The sequence below is a fragment of the Amaranthus tricolor genome, chromosome 10 (genome assembly GCF_026212465.1).
Source record: "Amaranthus tricolor cultivar Red isolate AtriRed21 chromosome 10, ASM2621246v1, whole genome shotgun sequence".
Taxonomy (NCBI): Eukaryota; Viridiplantae; Streptophyta; class Magnoliopsida; order Caryophyllales; family Amaranthaceae; genus Amaranthus; species Amaranthus tricolor.
The window spans coordinates 1,478,634-1,505,000 of NC_080056.1; the positions used below are offsets into that span (position 1 = coordinate 1,478,634).

At 32.9% G+C, this 26,367-nt stretch overlaps 2 protein-coding genes across 5 annotated transcripts; one reads left to right on the forward strand and one right to left on the reverse strand.

Moving 5' to 3' along the window:
• The first annotated feature begins 2,369 nt into the window (after window positions 1-2,369).
• Window positions 2,370-9,488, forward strand: LOC130826134 (pyruvate kinase 1, cytosolic-like). Its single transcript, XM_057691678.1, has 16 exons — window positions 2,370-2,682; window positions 4,185-4,281; window positions 4,380-4,477; window positions 4,568-4,723; window positions 4,842-4,919; window positions 5,001-5,132; window positions 5,699-5,779; window positions 5,888-5,956; window positions 6,066-6,155; window positions 7,022-7,166; window positions 7,254-7,342; window positions 7,523-7,618; window positions 8,098-8,165; window positions 8,254-8,353; window positions 8,470-8,526; window positions 9,064-9,488. The coding sequence occupies exons 1-16, from the start codon at window positions 2,614-2,616 to the stop codon at window positions 9,214-9,216; spliced, it is 1,578 nt and encodes a 525-aa protein (XP_057547661.1). The 5' UTR covers window positions 2,370-2,613; the 3' UTR covers window positions 9,217-9,488.
• Window positions 9,489-9,639: 151 nt separating this feature from the next.
• On the reverse strand, window positions 9,640-20,638 carry LOC130826135 (uncharacterized). 4 transcript variants are annotated; one of them, XM_057691682.1, is made up of 8 exons: window positions 20,273-20,638; window positions 17,081-17,202; window positions 16,430-16,535; window positions 13,858-14,040; window positions 12,852-13,316; window positions 12,656-12,733; window positions 12,524-12,577; window positions 9,640-10,563 (listed from the first exon to the last, which is right to left on the reverse strand). In XM_057691682.1, the coding sequence occupies exons 2-8, from the start codon at window positions 17,126-17,128 to the stop codon at window positions 10,559-10,561; spliced, it is 939 nt and encodes a 312-aa protein (XP_057547665.1). In that variant the 5' UTR covers window positions 17,129-17,202; window positions 20,273-20,638; the 3' UTR covers window positions 9,640-10,558. The 4 variants fall into 4 exon arrangements, with proteins under 4 accessions (XP_057547665.1, XP_057547662.1, XP_057547664.1 ...); XM_057691679.1 differs by having other exon boundaries at window positions 12,503-12,577; XM_057691681.1 differs by having other exon boundaries at window positions 12,503-12,577; window positions 17,081-17,161; window positions 20,273-20,479.
• Window positions 20,639-26,367: the final 5,729 nt, after the last annotated feature.

Here is a 26,367-nt window from a genome sequence, read left to right on the forward strand (position 1 = left end):
TTCAACTTGTAAGTAACCTATTCTAGACAACTCAAACAAAATTCCACTTGCCTATATTCACTATGTCAAATTTTAATCCCGTTGCAACTTGTAACCTGTAACTACCTTTGTACGATACAGTGCGGATGACATTTATCGCCCTTTTCTTTTTAGTTGGTGGCTAAGGTGGTGTTGGGGCAAGTAAAGAGATATATACAATAGTTTAGGGTTAAGATGAAGGTTGTTGTAATGCTTGGGTTGGATGCACCTAGGGGTGTTCAATGGGCCAGGTTGGATAAAGAACTTTTAAATTTACAGCTGCTCTTACTCGGACCCAATCCATCAAAGTTTAATGTATACTCTTATTTAGAGGTGTTCATTCGGTTGATCGGGTCAGTTTCGGACGTGTATCATTGGGTTCGGTTGTATTTCGGATCGGTTATTTTTCAACTGTGCGTTACAACGGGTCACACTGGGGTCGAGTCGGTTAGTCACGGTTCGGTTGGAGATCGGCTATTCAAGCTATCGTGTTAGCATCGATTCGATGTCGGTTGAAGTTCGTGTAGAGTGTGAATCGGTGTCGGGTTGTCATCGGTTACTAGCTCAATGGTTCGGTTTTGTCGGGTACATATCAGGTTCGGGTTTTTATTTAAAAAAAAAGAATTCAGCTACGTATTACTAATTACTATCGATCGAATCAATATCAGATTAAGTTGTTAGTCATTTTTTAATTGATGACAAGATTTCCTTCACTTAAAGCAAAATCGTTAAAATGCAAATCAATTAGTAATTATTATTACTTTGTTATTTTTACTTGTTTGACCGGAAATTAAAATTATAAAGTTCTATTAACTTTCATCTAATTCGATCAAAAGTAGTTAAATAAACATTGACCATTGATTATTAACTCTAAATATATGAAACCATGTACTTGTAAAATTTAATTTATTAAAATATCTAACACTTTATTAGATTAACTAATAAGATGATTCAATATGAGTCTATCATACTTCTATGTTAAAAATTGGTTCGGGTTTACAGCCGTTCGATATAAAATTCATTTGGGTTAGTCGGTTTTAGCCGGATCAAATTCGATTTCAATCATGATTCGGGTCGGATATGACTCAGGTAGGTCATTATTAGGTTCGGTAATCTCGGTTAACGGTTATGTGTCGGTTATAAAAATCGGTTACAGCTCAGGTTTAGCTTTCCCATTTTCGGTTGTCAACCGGTTCAGGTACAATTTCGGTTCAGGTACTATCGATTCGATAAACCTAAAAAAGGAACACATTTTCGGGTCGGTTTACTTTCGGTTTCGGTTCTGATTTTCGAGTCGGGTCACTTTTGAACAGCTCTACTCTTATTCTATTTTTTTCTTTATGGGCTAACCCTATTAGAGATGATCTCTTCACAAGAATTTGTGTTAAATTTAATATGAGCTTTACATGGGCCGAACTTTTCAAGCTCGAAACGACCTGGCCTGTTTTTATTACTAGATATTATTACAATCCCCATTGGTCAATATAAAAGAATTAAATTGTTATTTATAATAATTAAATTGTAGAATCATTAATAATTCTTATTGGCAATATCATTTATAATAATTAAATTATCTATTAATTATGGTATTTATAAAGGTCTGTTTTCGGTCCTTATTAAGCCTTTTTATAGGCCGCTCCATTTTAGTTTTAGTAAAGGCCATTTTCAGCCCCACTAGAGTTGTTCAGATATGACCCGACCCGAAAATCCGAACCGGAACCGAAACCGAAAGTTAGCTGATCCGAAAATATGTTTCTTTTTTAGGTTTATATATCAAACCGACATTTCCGAACCGAAGTTGCACCCGAACCGATTTATGGCCGAAAATCATAAAATCGAACCCGAACTGCGACCGATTTTTATAACCGTTAATCGAGATTACCCGAACCCAATAGTGACTGACCCGAGTCATACCCGACCCGAATCATGCTCAAAATCGAACTTGATCCGGCTAAAATTGACTTAACCTGAATGAATCTTTAATCGAAATGCTATAAACCTGAACCAATTTTTAACATAGAGGTATGATCGACTCATATTCAATCATCTTATTAGTTAATCTAATAAAGTAATAGAAATTTTAATAAATATAAATTTTATACATACATGGTTTTATATATTTAGAGTTAATAATCAATGGTCAATAATTATTTAATTATTTTTAAAGAATTTAGATGAAAAATGATAAAAACTTTAATTTTGACTTACAGTCAAATAAGTAAAAGTAACAAAGTAATAATCGTATATTTTGAAATTCAATCGAAAAAAAGACTCCTACCTGATTTAACCAAATACTTAATATTTTAACTCAAAAGTTGGAAGCTAACTACGAATCTCCCAACGAGTAAATTATTGAATTGTTTGGATCTATTAACCACTTCTATAGACTATAGTGAAGTACACCATAAAGAAGTAGATACAAGATCATATAATAGACCGTTTCAGATTCAGGAAACTTTCTAAGCTTAAACTTCACTATATCTTTTGATAAATCAGCTCAATAAAATTTAAAATTCTGTAATTTGATTATGTGCTGATTCTTATCATCTTTCCCAGTTGAAAACATTGATTATTTACCCTCCATAGCTGAAGAAAATGCAAGGTGGTCAAATGGTTGTTGAAGAGCCTGTTCGTCTTGCTTCTGTTCTTACTCCGTCTAAATCAGTATTTTTCTACTACCCTATTTTTACCTTTTCATTTTTCTTTGTTTTGGGGAGTTGGGTATTTTTTTTCAGGAGAACCTTGCTGAATTGTGTGTGATTTTGCACTAATTTATTGATTTTTGCACCAAAAATGATGGTGCTTTTATTTGAGCAAATGAACAGTTTTTTATGAGCAAATGTATGTTTTTTTTTCTATATTTAGAATAATAGTTGAATTTAGAAAGCAAAACAATTTCAGTGAGATTGTAAAGGGGATTGAGTTTTTGGGTATTTAAAGATTATTCTTGTATAATAGTTGCCATCATTTTTTGGAAGGTTTCAAAGGGGTATATTGTTTTTTTCCACATTGGGTTATAATAGAACTAAAATTTACACTTTCTTAGGATAAGAATTTAAGAGGATAAGGAAAGGACAATATGGGGATGAGAGGAAAGGGAAAGCAAGAGGATGGAATATAGGGGAAGTCTAGGGTGTTTGTTTAAAAGGGACACAACTTATATGAGTCGGTCTCACCATGAGATATGACTCATGCTTGGGTTAAATAGCCCAATAATAGAAGCTTTTAGTTTGTTGCTTCTTGTTTTGAAGTCGTCTCACCGTGAAAACGTACGGGATGAAAAGGGAATTGAATAAAATTAGCATTTTCCTTTCAAATCTTTCTACGTTTGAAGGGATTTCGTAAATTCAAGGGTTGATAAATTTGTTGTTGAACCTACTAGCTACACATGTAAATCCAACAAAGAGTCTAACCATAGATAGGCTTGATGGGTTTCTATTCTAAAACCAATTGGTAATAGCTAGAGTAGCTCATTAGACTATTTGTTGGTTATACACTCTAATTCTTCGATACAGGATTGCACGCGGGTAGTTCTCTAACAATTAGAGATAATCTCTCAAGGGCCTCGGGGCTTAGTGGCTTGAATTTCTTTAGAAGCATTGTGCTGAATGGGTAATTTGATGTTACATTGTGTTTGTATTATGGATAGAGATGTTTTCCAAGACTAGACATTTAGAAGAGTGGTCCTGTTCCTTCTTTTACTAGTGTATCTTCAGAATAATGATATTGATGATAAGCCTATGAATGTCATTGTTCAGTGTTGAATAGGTAACACTTGTATATAAAGTCACTTTTGCTGTCTTTCTAGTGTTTTCTTCAGTTCGAGGTAGTAAAATTCGATGAGACTGTTTGATAACACGAAAATTCATCATCATCATACCCAGTGTTTCCCGCTCATAGAGAAACTATGACTAGGGTCTTGGGAGGGGATGAAGACGTCAATTCATACCCATAAAGGAGAGTGCGGCCAAAGAGTCCCTCAACTCGATAAAGTTCATGTTATATAATGCATTGTGAAAATTGCTCCTAGCAAGAGCTAGAAAACTGATTGAGACGTCGACAATGTGTTCCTTTGTAGTTTCTAGCATGTTTGAATTTCTATTAGACATGATCGAAAAGGCACCATTGTATGGAGGTGTTGTTAATTCTTTACAATTCATGTACAGGATGACTCTCCATCGTTGACCAAAGTTATGGCAACCCTTGGACCAAAATCCCAAACCGTTGAAACTATTGAGGCTTGTCTAAAAGCCGGAATGTCAGGTAAACTTTGATGTGAGATTCATGTATGCTTTGAAAATATCGGTAGAGCATACTTGTTATAGTGTTTACTTCATAGCTTCCTCTTTTCGTTGTGATAGTTGCACGATTTGATTTTTCTTGCTGTGACATTGATTACCATCAAGCGATTATCAATAATTTGAGGATTGCTTCCAGAAACGTTAACAAACTGTGTGCTGTAAGTGCATCTTCTGTAAAAGTTCATAATCCGGATGCTGGATTTATATACTTAATCAAGTGAGAATAAATATAATCAAGAGCCTTGCAGGTTATGCTCGATACCGTGGGTCCTGAAATCCTGATTTCAAATAAAACTGGAAACCCGATTGAGCTGAAAGCTGATGATCTTGTGACAATCACTCCAGATATCACTAAAGAACCATCAGCACAAGTATTGCCGATAAACTATGCTGGACTTGCAAAGGTATGAGCCCTTAGCTCTGCTCACAATTTTTTCGTGTGTTTTAAAATATATCTTCTATCAGAAATCTGCTGTGTTTGTTTCTAAAATATGTGGTTCCTTGTCAATTTTCCGAGTGCAGGAAGTGAAGAAAGGTGACACTGTTTTCATCGGACAATATCTCTTCACAGGAAGTGAAACCACATCTGTATGGCTTGAGGTGATAACTGCATTGAGCTATTACGTAGACCATCTTTTTCTTATGTGTTCCTCATTGATGTTTACGAAATTTCTTCTGCAGGTATCGGAGACAAATGGTGCAGATATCATATGTCAGGTGAAGAACAGTGCTAAATTGACAGGTTTCAACTTTAATTTGCACATTTCAAGGGTCCAAGTCAATTTGCCTACTCTGGCTGAAGTTGATAAAGAGGTACTTTTTCTCATTTTATGACTATACTGTTAGAGTATATAAGATATTCAGGGGCCTCAACCATCAGCTTAAGCTTTTGGTTGAGTTGGTTTCTTGACATGGTAACAAAAGCCAGCGTGACATGAGGTCACGAGTTCGAAACTCAACCACCCCTCAAATTCAAGTGAAACATTTCACATCAGGTATGAGCAAGGTGTGTGCTGCATCCACACTTCTAGTCTAAAGGGCTTTCGTGTGAGTAGGCATGTTAGCGTATATAAGATATTCTAGGGCCTCAACCCTCAGCTTAAGCTTTTAGTTCAGTTAGTTCTTTGACATATATCCTTTTATTCAACTTGATATTATTTCATATATATCGATGTTTGTTACATGTGCTCAACTTTACACATGGTTAATTCGATTCTATGCTATATAATCCTTATAAAGTCGAAGGATCAATACTGAAAAACATTCAGTTCCATTCAAAAATTATTTGCAGGAATACAATACGCGTATTGTTGCAACTTCTTTTGGATTGTATATATCTGCATTTCTTTCACTTCATGAGAATTATCTCTTCATAACAGATTATTTCCACTTGGGGATCTCACAATAATATCGATATCATCTCCTTGCACTATACACGTCATGCTGATGATATCCGTCAGGTTAGTTTCTTTTTCATTTAGCTAAGCGTGTTTTATTGATGCTCTCGTTGTGCCTTGTTATTGTGTTATCACATCTCATCATCATAATATTTTACCTTTCTCTGCCAGGTCAGAGCATTTCTCGCAGCTCAAAATCTTCATGGAACGCAAATATTTGCTAAAGTTGAAACAGTGGAGGTTAGTGGATGGACTGTATACCATCAATACCGTCTAATGTTCAATTTTTCGATTTTGATCCTCTGTTAGATTGATTTATTTTTCATTTCCTGTTGTGCACCATTTTCAGGGTTTGAAGCATTTTGATGAGATTTTGAAAGAATCAGATGGTGTGATCCTGGCTCGAGGAAATCTAGGAATTGACCTTCCTCCAGAGAAGGTCCGTGTTTATTGTTTATCTGTTAGTGAAAGTTCCGTATATCCTGGGTGCCTTCATAAACATTAATCCTTTACATGGTATAATAATTTGAGACCCTATGGGTTTGAGTCCGAGTCTGAGTCTGTGGCAAAAATTAATTGAGACCCCATGAGTCCATGACCGTTCCTACATGCAACATGTGGGACATTCTGTACAATTCTTAAGTCGGCAGGTTTCTCCTATTTGAAGAACTCGAATCTGCACAAGGTAGTGTCCAAAGCACAATTAGCTTGATCATGCAAGTATCCACAGAAACATGGAATTTTTTGGTTTCCAAGCCCAAAGTAGACACAGTTCTGTTTTTACTGTGTTTTATTTATCCTTTTTTCGGGAATCAGTCATCTTTATTTTTATTTAAAAGAGAGCATGGAAGATCGAAGATGACATTGAGGGCAAAAGTGAAAAGGGATATAGACTTGTAGGTTGAGATGGTAAAATCGAAATAAATAGAGAAAAAGAATTCATGTGGATGACGTTGGAAATTATCTATTGGTTCATGTAGCTGACCTAACATTTTGGGAATAACCGATAACGCTTTGGTATTGTTGTTGGGAATTCCTCATCATTCACCTCAGGCATTTATGAGTAAAGTGGCACTTTAGTTCTCTAAATTAGCTTTAATAAGCCTAGAAATCATGTGATATTTGAGTACATGTCTAAAACAAGTGCATACAACATGTTGTACATTCTCATTACATGTTCTATCTTATTTTTATCACTGGCTTGCAAGGTATTTCATAACTCGCTCATTCTTGTACGAATTTATACAAGCTATAAAACGAGTCGGTTCCATGCTGTATTTTGATCAGTGCTTGGTTTCTTTGTAGGTCTTCTTGTTTCAAAAATCTGCTGCATATAGGTGTAATACGGCAGGGAAACCTCTCATTATCACCCGAGTAGTCGATAGTATGGCGAGCAATCTGAGGCCTACCCGAGCAGAAGCGACTGATGTTGCCAACGCTGTTTTGGATGGTTAGTGTCCCCTTCATGCTTCAGGTTATCGCCTAAATATTATTTCGGTACTAATTCACTTTTTCTCGACTCTGGGTGCTTTTTCAGGTGCTGACGGTATATTGTTAGGTGGAGAGACATTTGGCGGTCTGTATCCTGTTGAAGCTATTAAAACTGTCAGGAAAATCTGCGCCGAGGCGAGTCAATATAACTCATTGATTCTATTTCCTTGGTTTCGAGAAAAGCGGGAACTCGGTTAATATCGTTTGTTGTTTCAGTCCGCAGTAATCAATTGCTTGCTCGATTATTATGAATTATGATGTTCTAAATCTGGTAATGATTGATGGCTAATGGCCTCGGACATGTACTTTGTGCAGGCTGAATATGTGTACAATCAAGCATTAAACTACAAGCGTATTGTCAAGTACGCTGGAGAACCATTGTCACATCCTGAGTCTGTTGCTTCTTCAGCGGTAATAAACTTTTGTTTACATTATTACTCCCTCTGTCCCTATGAGTTTGCCAACAATTCTATTTTGGGCCGTCTTTTTTACTTTGCAATATTTTATTTTGGATTATCTCTCCACTTCTTTCCTTAATTCTTGACCACACGTCTTCTTTAAAGTTTTCTCCCTTTAAATCCTATTCCAATATGCAATAATGGTCGTCACTGTCTATATATATTTATTTATATGAATTTAAATATTTTTCTCTGTTGGGATGGTTTATCCCACATCGGCAAATTAAAGATAGTGTGCACACTTTATAAGTTAATTGGAGCGCTTCTTCCCATTGCCATATGCTTTTGGGTTGATAAATGTCTCCTCGGTTTATGAAGTGCGTGCACCTCACAATTCCCCGAATATACTGGCATTCACAATAAGTCCAGCCTAATTTAACGTTCTCCGATTACATCATGGAAAAATTATTCCCTGACCTATTCCTTTTCTAGGCTCGGATTGCCGTTAAAGTACAAGCTGCTATGATTGCTGTGTTCACATCATCTGGGGCAGCAGCAAGGTGCATACATAATCTCTCGAAACCCACTTTTATTTGATGTCGATGAAACATTCTAGCTCAATTTATTCTCGTGTTTCTCGTTCAATAGGTTGATTGCAAAATATAGGCCATCTATGCCCGTCTTTGCGATCGTCACCCCTCGTGTGAGCTCTAATTCTGTGAAATGGAGACTCACTGGTTCAATGCAGGTACCTATTTTTCTTCTGAAATAAGTATCCGCTATGCAACCATTTCAGGGCTTTTCCTCTGCGCGTCACTAAATTTTCACTGGTTTTTTTTCCCCTGTGTTTGTTTTCGTGTTTAGGCTCGGCAATTGCTTGGTGTTCGAGGAGTTTTCCCTATCCTAGCAAGCACAGAATCTGTAAGAAATTTCTTTTTTCTCCCTAAGCAAATTGTGTGGGATTCTGGTCTACCTGAATTGTGAATACTGATAACTCTAGGTTGCACAAAATTTGTGTTTCTATTTATAGTGAAAGAAATTGTTGACTAAAGTTAGTTAAATTTAAAAAATTGATATACACCCTTTCTGTCAAGAGAGGATCTTGGCCCAGGCCTGCTAGTGGCCCTGGTCATTTAATTAAAATCATATTAATATTGGATTATTTAGCATGTATAATGGCACCGAGTTAGTTCATTTGACAATAGACATGTAGAGATGAGCGTTCGGCCAACTGTATACAAGTATCTTGGATCCACCGTTGTTCTTCTGCCATTCTGAACATAAAAATTATAATTTTAGTTTTCAAATTGTATGTAAAAACATAAAAAAGAAAAGTCGATTTTAGTTAGGAATAGTCTATTCAATTTTAGTTTAATCAAGTAACGTTAAAGTTTTTGCTGCTTTTTCCGAGGCTTGAAAGTTCTGGAAACGTTGATTTTGTGTCGCTATATTCTCTAGGCTCACTTAGGAGTCGTCAGTGAAGAGTCGGTGTTGAAGCTAGCTTTGCATCACGGCAAGGTACTGGGATTGCTGAGACCTAAGGACAAGGTGGTCGTCTTTCAGAAGGTCGGGGACTCTTCAGTTGTTAAGATTGTCGAGTTTGACGACTAGCCTGCGACCTATTGTTTGTAACGTTCTAAGCTTTACGTTCTAAGCTTTCAGTTCTCAGTACTGTAATTTCAGTGGACTTGCTTGCCTTTTGTAGAGTATATAAACTACAAGATGTAAGGGCAACATATTGTGCTTTGTACAAGATAAATCATGCTTAGGGTTTTAGGCAGAGCAAGTTGATCCATGATTTTCACAATAATATCAGACGACCAAATATTTATAATTCTTTGGTTTTTGATTATAATGGAATATGTTAAACATGATTAACATTATTAAGGGTGTTAACGAGCTAAGATGACTTGCAACTTGCAAGTGTTTTAAGCTCAGCCAAAGCTCGACTTGAGTGGACTCAACAGATCTAATGAGTCGAGCTAAACTTGCCTACTAAACTCTGATTCAAACACACTCGACTATATATATTTGGCACAAAATTATACTTTTAAGCATTTAATCAGCAGAAAATTTAGTGGTGCAATTTCTTATTATTAATATACTTGGCATAAAATTATACTCCTATTTTAAGTATTTAATCAGCAAAAAACTTATTTTAATTAGAAATTTGGTTTTTAAATCAGTCTCGAGCCCAAAAACGATATTTAGGATTAATTTTTACCAATAATTAGGATATTTAGGATTAATTTTTACCAATAATTAGGATATTTAGGATTAATTTTTACCAATAATTATTCATGAAAAGCTCAAAAACAATATTTCAATTTCAAACTTGAGTTCAAATCAGTCTCGAGCCCAGCTCACACCTCAGCTTCTAGATCTCAAGCAGTGACTAAACTTTTGAGATCTTTGGGTTTCAGTTCACCACTGACAGAAAGTTTGCAGATTTTCCGGCCAGAGCAAACCATGATACACTCGATCCGGGTTTCAATCCGTCCAAGGTCGACAACTTGACGTGCCCAATGAAAAAGAGAAACTGTGTCGGAAAATCAATCCTGATAATATCATAAACGACGTCTGCCTGTTACCCCTTATTCGGAACCAACAGAAAATGTGATGCTCTAACAAACATGTAAAACTTCCTACTATAATGATATCACTATCACTCGAGAGTACCAAATTTCCAACACAAAATTCGATCAAGCATATTATTAAACAAAATCCAAATTAGGAATCAAAGCGCTACTACAATCACGATTCACCCATTTTAGCTTCCTAAAAATTACTTTTTGTAACAAACACACTAATAAACCCAAAGGGTTTCTAGTTCCTACGAATCGACCAAAGCACACAACTTATGTACCTTCACGAAAAAGTAATACAATCTGCAAAAGACTTGGACCATCCCTAAAATTCTTCTGTACATATAAATGCCCGTTTGAGTAACATACTAACCTGAAGCAGAAGAAAAACAAGTTAGTTGAGTATATAAGTATCATATCACGCGCTTTGAAAAAGAAAAGCTTTGCACTCCCAAAAGGGTATCGAAAAAATTCATGAGGATTAGTACTTATTTTAAGCAATAAATTAGAAGTACATAGTAGGTAAGTTTTTTCTAGATAAGCACTTCATCATTAAATCAAGAAAAAAAATATCATAAAGTAACAAAGTCCTCTGAAACAAATGTAAAAAACGAACCGATACTAAGACGTAAAACCATCAAATTAGGTTAAGTCCTCTAAAACAGAGCATTATGGTTGCTTTCGAATCACTTCTCATTGCCCGACACTCGATCTCCACAAAACCACCCGTCTTTTTAACACGATCCTACTTAAAGGCCTACCAATAGGACTCAAATAATAGTATTGCTATAACAGATGTCCAATAAACTTCCGTACATTTCTACTGTTGCATGATGCCAAAAAAATAAAACTAATTATGGATAACTCCTTGCCGTCTGATGTATCTACATACTCGCTTGGTAGCCTCTCAGCACAATACGAAAGTGGTACTTCGTGTACTTGGAGAAGGCACCAAGAAACTTGTGAGAAAACCAAATATACCTACATAACCTCAATTCTTATTTCACAATATTAGACTTCGGTTGGCATACTAATAGAATGAGATGTAGTATACACATTAAAGTATCAGCACATTTCTCATGTTATTGGACAACCAACCCAAAGAGCCTCACAGTCATTTTGGGACCCAATACTCACATCACGGGAGTGTCTTTAATGATTAGTCCAAGTACAACTCTCCCCCATAAGGCTTCTAACTTGTAATCAACCCCAGAAACTCCTAAGTAATGTAGATCGCTCAACATTAATGGGTCACTTGTTTTTATAGAACATTAATTAACCCACCTAATACCTGATTAACCATTAATCAGAATTTGGATCACATAACAGCAGCATAGAAATGTGTTTTTTTTTTTAATATTTAAGAAATTAAATTTCAGCGTCCCTTGTGTATACTTGTCTCAAGTAATCATCCCTTGTGAAACAGAATTTTATTGATCCGAACTTACAAGTGAAATTATGGTGCAGAGCTTAATTGCTCCATAAGGGAGACAAACTTAGTAGTACAAGCAATTTCATGTCTTGCCTTTGGTTTGTTCTGTTATAATTGATTTTGCAAATATCTTCCAAATGTTCCAGAAAATATGCAACAGACTGAACGTCAATTCCAAGCCAAAAGCCTCTAATGAGTTCATAGGATACAAAATTTCAGCACGAAAAGCAAGACCAATATCACCTCACAAATGTTTCTTTTTAGTTGGGGTAGGGGGAGTCAAATGTATCGCAGTCTACCCTTATTCTACCCTAATCCTACAATGACAGTACGGCTGTTAACCTATTACTCATATTTGACTATGCCAAAAGCACCTGCTACTACACAAAAACTAACTATGAAAATTCTAAAAATTCTGAATCTTGGAACCACTGGGAATGTATCATAAAATAATTGGCTACAAATAATTATAGTATTTGCAAAATTTCAATTTAAAAATTCATGAAAAATTGCTTGCCTTAGCATTATCTAAATACAAAACGTAAGTGTGCCTCAAATTGGGAAGCAATTTTTTCTCTTTTAATATACAGTGAAGTGGGTGAAATAGATTTAATTAACATTCCACTCAAAGCAATTTCGAGATTAAGGCTCTGGCATTGTAATTGTTGTTCCACCTCAGAGGCAATCCATAATCTATCAAACAAGAGAAAATTACATAACTTCAAAGAGCCAAGACTTGCAAGGTCATTGATAAGAAACAGAAGCTACACCAAATTTAACATTCAAAAAGAGAAATAACATCAAAACATTAATAAAACACATCATTGAACAAATATATGCAAGAGAAATTTAGTTCTTTCATAACCAAGGAACATCTTACCAATAAAATTAAATCACTCACTTCCAAAATCTTCATAGTTACTATAGTTCTTTGTCATAGCCACCTTGTTGTCTTCTGTTAAACCACATATGTTAAAAAATTTGCAACCTACCGAAGCAGAAACTAAAAATTAAGATTAGTAAAATCATTTACCAGGAATTTCACCCCTGTCTTGGGAATCAAAATTCTCTGTCTCTGTCATGAAGGTCGGATTATAGGTCTCTAGTACAGCTGTCCAAGGCAACATATTCATTAGAGATTTATGGCATCCTTTAACCAATAAAATGAAATCAAGATTTTATACTTCATCCCATTGATACACTAAAATAGAAGACAAGAAAATCCTTACAAGAATAAACAAGATCAGGAAGACTAAACACTTTAGGAATCTGATCCAATTGCCCAAAAGAACCATTCACACCCAGCAGCGTTTCATTCATTGGCTGCGAGCTTGCGTCTAAACCACTAAAGGTTGCCATAGATGCATCTTCCAAGGTGCCATGCGCTTCACCAAGATTAGGATCAGCATCATAGAAAATGGTAGGATCAGAAGGATAACCGCTTTCTGATTTAACGATCCCACCATTCAATCCATGCATCAACCTCATGGAATTAGAGTTCTGGACATGAAGCGTATCAGGTAAGCAATCCATTGACCTGGCTGGAGTAGACAAATTGAAAACTTTAGGTGTTTGCATGGGTGAGACACCATTAGTGAATGTCGATAAACTCGGAGCAATAGGATTTGGTAAGCTCTCTGGTCTCATTGATGGTCCTGTGTGATCAATAGCATAGCAGCCAGCATTCTGTTGGACTGTTGAGAGTTGAGACATGCACAAAAACATTTTGTATGATACTCAGTGTGGTTTTTATAACCAAGTTAACCATGAATAACATTAAAAATAGTGATAATCATCACACGAAACAGAACATGAATAACATTAAGTCAATTTATGGAGCTAAAGAGGTAGATAAACCTCATCATAAACCAGTGATGATAAACTAAGAATTCCCAAATACAGTTGATGTGACACCCTCATATCCTATTATCTAGATGGTCTTAACAACAATACATACATATTTCCAGAACCCATTTGAAACTAAAACAAAAGTATCTGCAAACTCATTGTTGTTAAAGCTTGCCTAGTTGATTCATGTATTTGAATAATTAGACTTTCATGCAATTGAATTGTCTCCATGTCAAGCATCTCTTACCTTCCCTCTGCCCCATATTTCTATTTGGAATATTACACCAAATATATACAGGTAAACAGAACGCAATCATATTTTTCAAATCAACAATGAGCAAACCGATATGGAAGTCCCTAAATATTAAGTCCCTAAAATAGACTTACATTGTGCCACGCGTGATCCATTAGAAACTGGCATAGGAGAAACTCCAGTAGTTTGGATCTTCCCCATCAGCATTGCCTGCTGCTTTAACAGTTCATTAAATCGCTGTATCTGCTCTTTCAGTGCCAATCGAATATGATAAACCTCAAAGAATTCCTGGTTTTCTTCTTCAAGCCGCTGCCATACTGCAAGGCAAAACATGAAAGCATGTCAGCAACATCAGACACAAACACCTGAAATCATGCACAGTGGTGGTTTGTTTGGTGGGGAGAAAAGCTATCTAATAAGCAAAACGATAATTAGATCGTTTGTTCTAGGCTTCAACTATCATATTTCTATCACCTAAGGTGTAAACCCTCCGTACAATGCACAAGGCGCACAGAGGCTGTGCCACTGTAGGCGTGTGGTACAGCTTCAAGCACAAAGAGATGCAAAGGAACATTTAAAAACTGAAAAAAGGTCACTCTTGCCTGTTTAGTTTGGAGGCGCTTCGCAGTTACGCATTGTGCTAATGCTTTTTAAAATTAAGTGACTTGGAGCTTGGAAATAGCACAATGGTAACCTCATTATATATCATATAAAGCAACACACAACAAAATAATGCCAAAACCTTTATCCCAACTATTATTATATATGATAGCTAAAATAGAAGCCAACTTACGTAGTGCAGATTTATTATTTAAAAAACACCCCTTCTTCTTAACTGTGCATCTTTCCATTGGTTTAGTCTAATTCATTTTGTTCACTGTACATAAATTACATAAACAAAATATCCTTTTTAACTTGAACTAAATAAAGGGATGATTCCATTAAGTTAATGTTTTAATTGCATCTCAAGTTATGGTTGGTAAACTTACTTGAATGATGTATGATCGAACTCAATCTTTATAATGAGTAATAAATATACAAATTACAGTCAATGATGAGGATAATTAGGAAAAGAATAAAATGATGCTTGATTAATATTCAGATTTAAAAGATACTTAAATCAAGGCACTCAGATATTTTCATACCATGTTATTTATTGTTAATTAGTATCTTTGTGGTGTGGGGTTATTATGATCTATAGTAGAATGAGTCATTAAATCAAATACACTTTTCATGGTGATGGTCGCATTTGTGGTCAATGTGAAAGACATTGCAGTTCTCTTGGCCTACATTTCAGTATGGGTAAGCTCAAAAAGTTTTGCAATACAGTTGCGCTGATGCGGGTAATATTTTGTTCTATGACACTTCCTATTATTTGAAATTGTTGATTATATTTGCTATCAAGGGGCAACCAAAATCAACCACTTTATTATCACAGTGATAAGGTTGTGTACATCTGATAAGTGGACAGCCGAAAATTTGATACTATTATTAACTTAGGTTTAACAGTGAAGTCTCAATTGTAATTCCCAACGTAATTGATTTCAGGGCCAATTTTTGCTCCTCTTCAGGCAACGAAAACATTAATAGTGGAAATGGTAGGAATAAACATCCCCTAAACATATTAGGAAAAATGTATGCCAGTGCTTATCTGCAAGATAAGTGGACTGTCATGATTGGTCCACAATCATAACGCATCCAGATCTCGAGTGATAAATTTAAATATTCAGGAAACATTCTTCATAAAAAGACACGGTGTACAAGTTCCTAAATGTGAGGACTAAGCAAACAATGAAGCAAATTTTGATGTATGATTACCTTGAAGAAACCAAAGGTGCAGAAACCAACTGTTTATATGAGACAGCTCTAATAGACTTCAAAGTCAGTCCTTCAACTTAACTATATTCTTAAAAAGACCACCAATTATCTGCTATTTCTATTATTTTGGAGAACAGTAAAAAAGCAATCTCAAAAATTAATGTAATATTCTTGTCACCAAAATGAGAAAAAATCACAATAGTACTGCACAACCACCTACAGGCGGTAAAAAGGGTCAGATAAAAGACAATCCCAAGTTTTACCCATATTGCGAGGAGTAAATTTATTTTCATAAATAATGTGATTGGGAGCAAGCTTAGCGATTCAACATAAGCTCAGGAATACATAAAAAGGTGCTAGCCCAACATAGTAGGAAAATTGATAATAGACACAAGAGATTCATTCAATTTCAATATTTATTCAATCAAATGCTTCGCTTGATTCCATGCAACTGATGGGAAAAAAATCATTTTTTCCTTCCAACCATTTGGTCTTCCAAGTTATTTTGAGTTAGCCCTTCTTCCCATAATTCTGTCCATGGATACGAGAGCAATGAGCAACTAACCACCTTGTTGATAAATTTTTATAATTGATGTATTGATGTACATGGATAGTCCATTTAAAGTACTGTCTTGATATTTTTTTGGAGCATAATATATGTGCTGTTTTAAGCTCTTCTGCCTTAAAAATTTACTAATACTTTTTCCATTTTATCCTCGTCATTTTAAGCACATAAGTAATAAACCCCCATAACATTTACATTACAACTTCCATTAAAGTCTCCTTCCAAACTAAAAGAGTTATTTTGGTCACTTCACCTAGCCATAATTCTTACTCTGAAAATGAAAATAGTTAAAACTTAAAGAGAGGGACAATCAGAAAAATTACAAAGTTCAGTAATGCTTGGCATCACATTTGCTTCTCTAGAGAGCACACTCACAACTTCTTTCCTGCTCATATGTAATTGAAGACATCGTTCTATAAGATTTTTTACCTGCCATTGCAAAATTGGGTCAGTCTCAATAATTGTTGCTACTCTTTTAATCAATTAAATGAGTTTGCAACCCACATTAAGTCTTAACAGAAATTGGAAAGAAGGGAAATGGAAAAGGAGACTCAAACCCTGCTACTAATCCTAAGCCAAGTACGAAAATAGGAAAATAAGTAAACTGAGGGATAAAGATTTTAGAGAATTGAATCCACATCGCCCATGCAGCACTATGATGACAAAAGTTGTCTTGTGAAACATTAAATCTATAAGAGAAAATGGAGGAAAAGACCAGGTGGAAATACAAGGGTGAGATCCCTTCAATAGAAAAGCAGAAGGGAAATGAAAGGATGGGAATTGAAGAGAAGAAACCTTTTTACATATTTTATAAATTAAACCATTCCAAGAAAAGTTTTAAAAGGAAAACAACTTCCTCAAGTGTTACCCCAAAACATAATCTAAGGCTTCAATTAGAAACAAAATCCCAAGTCCAACATAGCAAAAGGAACATCACAAAATCAAAAACTCTAGTAATTCACATCTACACATACCATTTGCAGATCTTGATTAGAGGGATGTCTGCCCTCCACACCTGACATATTTGCCACTAGCACAGCTGTTTCTCCAGTATGCTAGGTTTGAAGTATAAAAAGCTCAAATCAATGGCATTGCCCTGGATATTATAACATAATAAGACTGTATTTACATTGCAAGAAGTAGGTAAACTTGAACTAAAAGTAAACACAACGAAAGAGTTGAAGCTCACCCATAATATTAAACAATTGCCATTAATATGAAAGTAACCGCGGGACAACAGAAACTATTGGTAATATTTCATTAAAACAATAATATATCATAGCATATAGACCATTTTACCATCTTTTCATTTAAAAATATAGACCACATATAGAACATGTTACCATCCTTTCATTTGGAGAATTGAGACCATATATGCAAAAGAACTGATAAGAAGAGAGTACCAAAGAACATGTTGCAATTGAAAATTATCAAGAAACATGCAAATAGTTGGTATGAAAGCCTTTATTATTCAAACTTGACAGCTCAAATCTGACACAAGTAGGTGTCCAAGCGTCTAAAAGCGCAATTTTATGAAAAAAAAAAAACTCTCAACTTCTGGTCCAAATTAAAGTGCCAAGTGGGTACTCAAGGACCAAGCTGAATTTAAGATTTTGTGTTGGTAAAAAAAAGCAATAACATTTACAATTCAAGCCATTTCATTATCAAGCTTGAATCATTAAAGTATAGCGAACTTGTACTGTGAATATCGCTGTCCTTTCTAAGATGGGTTAAAGTCAAAGCATTTCAAGACGGTAAAAGATTCAACATAGTTTGAGGTAAATGTATTAATTGCAAAAATAATCCATCCATTATGTTTTGTTTCCTTCCAAAAAAATCAAATAAATCCATTTGAAGGGTAAAAATTTAGATAATTAAAACTATTTGGAAAAACCTTCATCAATTTCAACCTCACTACAAACACTCCTATTATGTTGTAGCAATGCAACACAAATGAAAATCAAATTAGATAGATTAATCAAAGCATATATTGAGGCATGGTGTCCATGATAAAGCTGCATAAAGATATTTTCCCTTAAAGAATCGTGTGTCATTAAGCCTAGTCATCCAATTTTATTCTCTCCATCTGATCCAAGATTTTTTAATTTCTCCATCTGAGCAAAAGGCGTCTCCTCTATAGTTTTCCTACAAGTTAGTAAAGAATATTTTCCTAACAAATAGTAAAACAATGGCGGCCACTATTCCTAAATGTCTATAAAGCTGTAATTTGTAAGTTCACTCATTATTGATTAATGCTTGTAACGACTCTCTCTTTCTGTTCTTAGCTATTGCCTTCCTTTAACTGTATAGTTCTATATTGATTTGTAAGAGAGAACTAAGAAATTTTAGTGATATTCTCCTTTCCCGTGATTCTTAAATTTATTTGATCTTCTACTCAATGCTTTTATATCTTGTTCTTGCTTCATTCAATTCTGTTTAGTTTTCTTCTTCTCTTTTATTGTTTATTTTGCTTTCATGGTATCAAAGCTGAAGAAATGATCAACAAAAATTTAAAAAAAAAAAGTTAGCCTCCTTAACCTACTCAGACTTCTCTAGTGACAATTATTGAAGGAAATAGCACACTCTATTTGTGCACCCATCTAATGGGAGTCATTCAATTGCAGAGGCTGAGCTGATAATTATCTGGGCTGACCTCAAAAAGGAAGCTCTCAGAAAAAGATGAGACGCAACAGTTTCTATAAACAAGACTTTGAATAACATGGTTATATCTTGGATCATAAACAATGCTTTTGAATCCAATAAGAAATCAATCATGCTAACTGAAAATGCATTTGTTGGCAACGACTTGAATAAAGATTCTCAATAACCAATGGTACAAGGAAATAAAACATAAAAGTATTTAAACCAAAATAAAGCACCAAGTCTATCTCTAAATACTACATACACATGAGGTCTTTGTGGGAAAAACTCAACTCTCTCGATGTTTTTTCTACTATTAATAATCCTAATAGAGAAGTCAAAATTTTCTTTCAAGCTCTGTACAGCAAAAATTATTCAAATCTTAAATAACTTAGATGAGTCTTATAATACAATATTTATAGAAGCTACTTGCTTATAATACCACCATTGCCCTCAGATGATGAGGCTTGCAATGAGCTACGATAAGAAGAGAACCAACGAGACTATTAAAACCCTCCAAGAAACAGTCTGAAAACCTTGTCATGTTAAGAAAGAGCTTTGACAACTGTAGTGCCTGTCAAAGAACAAGACATCTAAGTGATAGATGTTGGATTGTTGTAGGCTATCTTGGACGGCAATCTCTCTCCCAGTAAGGAAAAAACAAGAAAAAAAAAGACATATAATAGAGGTGGAACAGAAGGAAAATGGAATGAGGTAGAAACAGTAGAGGCAGAGGTTCGGGTAACACTCAAGGCACCTATTAAAGCTCATCCAGTTCTGTCAGCATAGCTACTCTATCACCAAGTCAGATAGATCAACTAATGAAGCTGCTTCCCTTGCCAAACACTCATCTTCCAGGAAAAATTTGACACCACCAATGCTGGAGTCAAAGAAATTCGAATTCATGATCCTAGAGCAGAAGCCTTCTAACTAAACCCTTTCCTTTCCTTCACAATCCTATAATCAATCTTCCAAATGGAGAATCATCCACAATTTCTCACAAGGAGTCTAAATGCAGGAGCTGTTTACTTGAACACAATTTACTTTCTTTCTGATATGTCGAAATTAGCTCACTCTTGATAATGTCCTATATGTTCCAGCTTTTAATCAGAACTTACTTTCCGCAACAAAATTAATTCGGGACAGTAATTGCAAGGGTAGTTTACTTGAACACAACTTACTTTCTTAAATTCATTTATTCTTGTTCTAATCTCTTTTGTTTTTTGTTCCTGTTTCATTCAATTTTATTGATCCTTCTTCTTTTCTTTTAATTATTTAAAGATGAAATAAACTAAGTGTCTTGCGATCTTCAATAAATTTATACACTTAGGGTTCATCAATTATCATTAAAAACTCAAAATAATCACCACACCATAAAACAAACCAAAATTGACAACAAAAAATAATTAAAAATAATCATCCAAAATCAAATTTCCACATCAATTACACATAAAATCAAACCAAAAAACGCCAAAATAATCAACAAAAAACCAAAATTTAAAGAGGTTAGAGAAAGACGAGAAAACCTGAAGCAGGAGACAAAGGTAGCGTAGTTGGAATTAGGGATTTGAAAGGAACTTTTAGAGAGAGAAAGTAAAAAATACGATAGTATCAGATAAGAGATAGAGAGAGAAAGAGATATTCTAGAAAATAGAGATGCTTAGAAGAAGATGATGCTAATTGCTAAAGAAATGAAAATGAAGGGGAGACAGTAGGAGTTGGGACAGACAACATAACATGGCTGCGCTACCATGTGCAATGGTATAAAGTAATCTGCGTGTGCTACATTTGTTGTGGACCCACATCACCTTGTGTTGGTGGGACCCACTTTAAGGTTTGAATGGCTATTTTTCATTCTTGAAAGTGAGGATGGGGTAAAGTGGTTGTTTACTTGTGGCATGATTTATGAAAGACATAAAGCGAGTACATTTTATATAAGAATATGAGTAAAATTAGCAGTTGTTTAATTTGAATAATGAAGATGTTTGATAATTAATTATCGGTTGTTAATTGTGATTATGATATTTGAGTTCAGGAGCTCTTTTTGATTGTGACCTGTTTGTGATAAGGATATTAATCAGTCTTCTTTTTTACTCTTTTCAAATTTTGTCTTGGACGAAAATCATTGAGATGATAATGGTGGTTGTTAGTTGTTACTTATTTGACCTCTTTGTAGCATGTATTGTATTGTTAATAAACTAATTGAATAAGTCAATTATCATTTAAAATTCTAATTGAAATAAAATTAGTTATTGTTTATTAATTATTTATAAGAAAGACCAATTAGCTTAAAGTAATAAAAAACTTAACCAACATCACTTTTTTATTTTGTCTTAACAGTCAACATTTTTGTTGACTTTAAAGTTATTATCAAATATGTTTATTGATATTTAACTAATCAACAGACTAAACCAATGAAATTCAACGTGTGTATGAAAATCAAATTAGTGTCAAATTTTCTACATAAGCTCAAAAAAACAAAAATTAGCCCTGTTAGAGATAATATACCAAAAACTCTTCCGAACATTCTAAGAATACCTCTACTCCCAACTATCCAATTGGATTCTTAACAAGATAATTATATGAATAATTATTCTATATGCATGATAAATATGGAAATTTAATTCAATTAGATTTAATTCTTTTTAATTATAATCAAGTGAACGGTGAGTCTAAGAGCATGAAACTCAGAATGGTAAATATTTTATCATCTTAAAAATAGGAGCTACACTAGAAAAAGGATAACAAATTAAGGTGAAAGTAGGAGAAAAAATCAAGGGTGAAAATATTTTCACCTATTACACAAGGGAGAACATATGCTAAATTATACTCGAATTGGAATTAGACCAAGTTGAAAAATAGATTTTGCATAGGGATTCAAACAAAGATACTCCCTTTGTTACAAAGAATGAACTTTATTTTTTTTAAATCCCTTTTAATTTCTCTTTTTTTTATTTTTGACCACGACTTATATTCTTTCATTAATTCTCATATATAAATTTAATTTGTTCTTATGATCTATATATTTTTTTTTCTTTTTTTTGATAAAATATTGTATACTTTTTACCTTTCACTAATTATTTACTTAGGATGTCTTATTATGAAACGACTTTAATTAGATCAGTTTAAACTATTTAAAAAACTTATTTCCAATCTAAGTGTGAATTTAAATTTTAATATTTGTTTAATATCTTTTTAGTGTTTTTTAGTCAATTCTCTTAATTTTTGGTCTATTTTTCTTTATTTCTTTATAAGAGTGAACGTACTCTTACTAGTGTTTGCTTGTTTTCAGTACGGATAATTATATGAAATGGAATTTTGAATATTTTGTGGGGATCTTCACATTGATTGAGCTTGTTGGGCAATTAAGATTTTAGTAATTGACAAAATTGGCTTTATACCAATTTTTATATTTTTTGATCATGACATTTTTGTTTCAACATTTAATTTCTTTATTTAACCCACGATTTTAATGTGTGCCTCATTTTGTTGGTTTCATGCACTTGCTTGATTTATATTAGGTGTCGGTCAATTGTGTGTCAGTGAGACATTTTCAAAATAAAAGTTAATATTAAAAAAAATTTATAAATTTATTTTTGTTAGACTATTTAACCTATATACATGATACATCTCTCAGCGAGACAATTTCATACAATAATTTGTAAAATGTATGACCCATTGCATAAGAAAACACATTAATTCAGCTATGATTCATTTGGTAGTCGGTATTAAAAAATAGGAATTGTATAAAAAGTTAGTGAAATTTTGATAGGAATATTCACTGAAAAAATTTAATGGACTTGTTTGTTCTAATTCAATCATTTCATTTTCTTCACAAAATTCATTCTCATGTATTACCATTGAGGAATATGGTATTATGTGGTAATGGATAATTATAAACAAGAGGAATATTCCTCTTGTGTGAGGCCGTCTCACAATAAGACGATCTCAAAACAAAAAGCCAATAAACTAAAGTTTCTATTCAGTTTTTTGACTTAAATATGTTGTTTAAAATCAATAACCAAATAAACCGTTAGGACTTTGGAATATGTCAAGTCCCGTGAACATATTCTCAAGGAGGAGGCCCAACCATGCGGTCCAACAACTATTGGGAGTGATTTGTACTATGATATGGGCCAATATTGTAGGCTACGAGGAAGAGTATTAGCAAAGGTTGAAAATTGAACTATGCCATAAAAGTAGACTTTTCAAAAAATTCATACTTCTCTATTTTATTGTATTTGCTATATTTTTTTAATTAACCCATCTTAAATTATTTACTATATTATTATTTTGAAAAAAATAACTATATTAAATTTAATTTCGTCTTTGCTTTTTCTTACCGTACATAATTAAATTTTACACCAATTTCTTTAGATAATTGTTTTTTTACCATAAAGATAACGTTTTATTAATTTTTATGCTAAGTCCTGATATAGCAGATAAAACAGAAGTAAAACAAAAGTGATATCACATTAAAACCGTCAATAATTTTTATTTTTTAAATCCATAAATATTTTTTCATTAAAAATCGAATTGGCATCTATCTCGGTGTAAGGAGAGCCCTAAGGACAAATGTTATAAATGAACTTCAAATTCATAATCAACTTAAAAATAAATAAATTAAAAAAAAAAAAAAAAAAAAAAAAAAAAAAAACAAAACTTCAAATTCATAATAATAATATTATCTCGATATGACTTTGCGAACTACACTATTTAACATCTGCTTGAGCTTATTTGCTTTAAACCTCATTTAAAACGGCCTTAAAAAGTCAATCAACAAAAGTCTCCTTTTATTTTATTAATGTTAATTTTTGACAAATTCTCAAATGAGTAGACCATCTATAGGGTTAGTCCGATGTATAATTCCAATGTCAAAGTAATCACTTATAATCTTAAAATCACTTACGATCTTATAATAACCAATTATAACATTAACAATTAGAGAAATATACTGATTACATGGAGTCGTTTGTCTCATACTGGAATTGTTAAATTTTATATTTCAAACACTAAAGTAAATACATGCTCGTAAATTTAAATATAAGACGATTTCATTGTAAAATAGTACTATATTGAACTAAATAGTTAAATTAAATAAATTTACTTTCATAATTAAAATACTCAATTTTAATTTGAGTTCCTTGTATAGACTTGCTCCCACTAGATTATCATGTATATAACAGTTACTCAATCGATAATAGTACCATATTTTTTTAAAATAGAAATAGTTTTAAGATTCTATATTTCTAACTCTAACAACGAAAATAATTTTCCTATAACCTATACACAACAATATAGTTTCCCGCAAAAAAAATACATAACAATATAGCTTTAAAAATAAAGTGATTTGAAAAATTTATTTACAAAATAAATCCTAAAAAGAATTCTAAAAAATTACATATTATACATGTATACTTTTATTTATGTGTTTTTACATTTTTCTAATAGCTATAATTAACCTATACCCCACATTTTTTAAGGATTTCTTCTTTTCTAATAATCACTCGAAAGAATTATTTAAAGACTAATCATTTATAATTTTTCTCTTAATATTCATCATCTATATTATGGGTGTGCCCTATTTTTTTTTTAAAAAAAGAAGCAAATATTAGGTACACGTGAAAACAAGTACTCAATAAAATTTGGAGAAAGAGATCAAATTGAAAGATTTGATACCCTTAAAAAGGTTCAAAGGGCACCTACTTAAACATGGTGACCCGACAAGGTATGCTAAGGCTACAGATACTTGTTTGTTGGACTTAGAGTGCGAGTGGGTTTGCACTTTGTTTTCACCTTCTCCTAACTAAATAACATTTCTGTCCTATTGAAAATGCAACATGTCTTGTATCATATTAAATTTTTTTATTTTTTTTATAATTGGAAAAATTATCGTGAATAATACAATATTTTGTTAATTTTTCTATAATAATACCAATTAATTATTAACCATGAATAATACCAACTTAAAGGGGTGTTTTCCTAAAAAATCCCTAACATGTTAAGAATCAAACTATAGATGATTATAAGACAAAAAAATTAGTAAATTAGTTAATAATTTAAAGTTGGTACTATTCTAGGAAAATACCCCCTAAGTTGGAATTATTTATGGTTAATCAATAGTTGATATTATTGTAGAAAAATTAACAAAAAAGTTGTATTATCTACAGTAATTTTTTTTTTTTTTTAATGTTATATTTTATTGTGTTTTTCATTATACAATTTTAACAACTATTTTACAAATAATACCTTCACGTATTGCATTTACATTTGACAAACAAGCCCTATTATTTTACAATCTTACTAGAAAAACCACAATATGTGAGAACAAATATAATAAATTAAGTAAAATATAATAGCAAATTTGTTAGAGCTTATAACATATTATCAGGCCCCAACTATAAGTTTAAGCTACTGGTTGAGTTTGTTCCATGCGCTAGCTGAATATTTCACTTTAAATACAGGGTGGTTGAGATTCAAATTCGTGATTTATTATCACGCTGGCTCCGATACCATGTCAAAAATATAACTCAACCAGAATCTTAAACTAATGGTTGAAACCCCAATTTCTATAATATAATATAAACTCTAAAAAAATTACAAAACGTATCACCTTCTTCATCTCCTTCTCCTCATGCATGAATTCAACAAGAGTGGAGCAACAACTACAAGAACTTCAACTGCCACCCATAAATCATAATTAAAATTTTGGTATAAGATACGTATCTTGACAAATTTAAATGTAATATAGTTTAATTCAAATACTCGACACCACGTACCAAACTATATACCAATCATTCCTTACAAGTAATTCTTTGTATTTTACACTTCTTTTGATCATATAAAATTGTAATAACAATTATTGGTAGGTTAGTGAATATAATATATTAATATTATTATAGAAAATAGGACGATTGGGCGAATACTCATTTATATATAGGCGTGCCAAGATAACTTGATCATTACTTTTTTTTTTTTTTTTATATATATATATATATATATGTTCCGGATATTGAGGCCATTGTAATTTATCTTTTTATCATTAATAAGTTGTTATTATTCATTATGCTAATACACGTCTTTAAAATAAATATGAATAGATTTTTATCAAATTCACTTATAAATAATCTCTTGGATTAACAAAGTCAATATTTTTGACTCTGAAAAGAATATATATATTGGTGAGAGCATTTTTATCAATGAACTTTAAAAATAATATTAATTTTATTTTTGTTCATTTCTCTTTCCTTTACATCATTCAAACAAATAAGTTTATAGGTTTTCTTAATAACAAACAAAGAATGAAAATCTCATCATTTTCTTTCCCCTATTTTTTATTACAAGTGATGTAAACAAGCATCACAAATAATATGATTCTTTTTTAATTGTAAAATATAGTAAAATGGATCTCTAAAAATTGAGAATAAAATATCCTATGTTTTGATATAATTTTTATATTTTTTTAACAAAAATAATTTAAGATATTGAAATTATAAAATATGGGTGAAAAAGATTATTTTGACCATTTTGTTGGCCAAATCACTAAATGCCATATAGCATTCCCATAAATACTCTTGACTACTCCTTTGTTCAATAAAAGAATGTTGTAGCATTATTTTTG